This window comes from Passer montanus, unplaced genomic scaffold, assembly GCF_014805655.1.
Source record: "Passer montanus isolate IOZ18808 unplaced genomic scaffold, ASM1480565v1 scaffold893, whole genome shotgun sequence".
Lineage (NCBI taxonomy): Eukaryota > Metazoa > Chordata > Aves > Passeriformes > Passeridae > Passer > Passer montanus.
The window spans coordinates 23-2,181 of record NW_024374290.1 but is presented as its reverse complement, the minus strand read 5'-3'; the positions used below and the strand labels follow the sequence as shown (position 1 = coordinate 2,181).

General features: G+C 64.0%; 1 protein-coding gene across 1 annotated transcript in view; it reads right to left on the bottom strand.

The window, feature by feature from the left end:
• LOC120513956 (ryanodine receptor 1-like) overlaps positions 1–1,745 on the bottom strand; it is a gene marked incomplete at its 3' end in the record, with an annotated part of 7,362 nt that extends 5,617 nt beyond the window's left edge. Inside the window, exons 1-4 of the mRNA XM_039733854.1 lie at positions 1,595–1,745; positions 1,406–1,484; positions 1,176–1,288; positions 273–366 (exon numbers count right to left, since the gene is read on the bottom strand). Coding sequence (XP_039589788.1) covers positions 273–366; positions 1,176–1,288; positions 1,406–1,484; positions 1,595–1,597 — 289 coding nt within the window. The remainder of the gene's footprint in view (positions 1–272; positions 367–1,175; positions 1,289–1,405; positions 1,485–1,594) is intronic.
• Positions 1,746–2,159: the final 414 nt, after the last annotated feature.

Below are 2,159 nucleotides of genomic sequence, written 5' to 3'. Positions count from 1 at the left end.
CATTTCCCACCCTGGCAATTTTGGGAACCCCAAAGACCCCAAAGATCCTCCTAAACCCCAAAGACCCCCCAAAGACCCCCCCAAAGACCCATCTCAGAGCTCTCAAAAACCCCTGAAACTCCCTGAAATCCTCCCAAAGCCCCCCCACTGCCACCCCAGCACATTTTGGGGACCCCAAAGACACCCCAAATACCCCAAAGACCCCCCACAGTCCCATCTCAGAGCTCTCCAAACCCCCCAAAACCCTCCCACCCGAATTCGGGGTGCCCCACCTTCCTCGGAGCCCGAGCAGATGGGGTTCATGTTCCACAGGGTCTGCATGAAGGACGCGTCCACCTGCAGCTCCCCGGACGCCGTGGAGAGGTGCTGGACAGGGGGGACACACGTGGGACACGGGTGGGACACGGGTGGGACACGTGTTCCCCGGTGTCCCCAGTCTCACCAGGTGTCTCTCCGAGGACACGCTGACCAGGATCAGCTCAGGGCCCCGTGTCCCCATGTCTCCCCCCATCCCCTCGTGTCCCCAGGTGTCCCAGGTGTCCCCAGGTGTCCCAGCTGTCCCCAGGTGTCCCAGGTGTCCCCAGCTGTCCCAGGTGTCCCCAGCTGTCCCCAGTGTCCCCATGTCTCACCAGGTATCTCTCAGAGGACACGCTGACCAGGATCAGCTCAGGGCCCCGGAGGACACGCTGACCAGGATCAGCTCAGGGCCCCGTGTCCCCATGTCTCCCCCAACCCCTCGTGTCCCCAGGTGTCCCAGGTGTCCCCAGGTGTCCCCGGTGTCCCCGGTCTCACCAGGTATCTCTCCGAGGACACGCTGACCAGGATCAGGTCAGGGCGTGTGGGGATCCCCGTGTCCCCATGTCCCCAGGTGTCCCCAGGTGTCCCAGGTGTCCCCAGGTGTCCCAGGTGTCCCCAGGTGTCCCAGGTGTCCCCAGGTGTCCCAGGTGTCCCCAGGTGTCCCCGGTGTCCCCGGTCTCACCAGGTATCTCTCCGAGGACACGCTGACCAGGATCAGGTCAGGGCGTGTGGGGATCCCCGTGTCCCCATGTCCCCAGGTGTCCCCAGGTGTCCCAGCTGTCCCCAGTGTCCCCAGGTGTCCCCAGGTGTCCCAGGTGTCCCCAGGTGTCCCAGGTGTCCCAGGTGTCCCCAGGTGTCCCCGGTGTCCCCAGTCTCACCAGGTATCTCTCCGAGGACACGCTGACCAGGATCAGGTCGTCTCCCACCCGAACCTTCTCCCCCTCCGAGCGCTGCTTGGACGCCGGGTGCATCGTCCACCAGCACGCCTCACCTGGGGGCACACCCCCATCAGCGCCCCAAAATCCGCGGGGGGGACCCCAAAACACCCTAAAACACCCCAAAACCACACCCGGGGGGACCCCAGGAACCCTCGGGGTGCCCCCTTTACCTGCCGCGTCCTTCTGCAGCCCCACGTCGAAGGCCAGCTTGTCGGTGACCGAGCGCGAGGTGGTCAGGCAGCTCAGGTACTGGGGGGACACGCGGTCATGGGGGGACCCCAAAACCCCCCCGAGCCCCCCAAAACCCTGAGTGCCCCCCCAAACCCCTGAGGGCCCCCTGAGAGCCCCCCCAGACTCACCATGCCGCTGTGGGAGTGTCGCAGCAGGATGGCGTGGCCATAGAGCAGCGTCCGGTGTCCCCCACCCTGAGAGGACTTGGGGGGCACAGGGGGGTCAAGGAGGGCACCCCAAAACCCCCTGAGGCCTCCTGGACCCCCCAAAAAATCCTTGAACCCCAAAAAAATCCTCTGCGGGCTACATGTTTCAGATACAGCTCCTTGTGCATCGCTGCCCCCTTGGTTTGGGGTCCCCTCGTTTGGTTTGGGGTCCCCCCTTGTTTTGGGGTTCCCCCCTTTTGGGGTCTCCCCGTTTTGGGGTCCCCCCGTGTTGGGGTCTCCTGTGCATTGCGCCCCCCTTGTTTTGGGGTGCACCGTGCCTTGGACCCCCCCTCATGTCGGGGTCCCCCTCATGGTGGGATCCCCCCCAAATCGAGGACTCCCCTGATATTGGGGTCCCCAATTTCAGGGTCCCACTCCCCATTGGGGTCACCCCATGCCAAGATCCCAAATTTCGGGGTCACCCCATAAATTTGGGGGTCCCAGTTTTGGGGTCCCCTTAATATTGAGAGTCTCCCTTTTTTTTTGG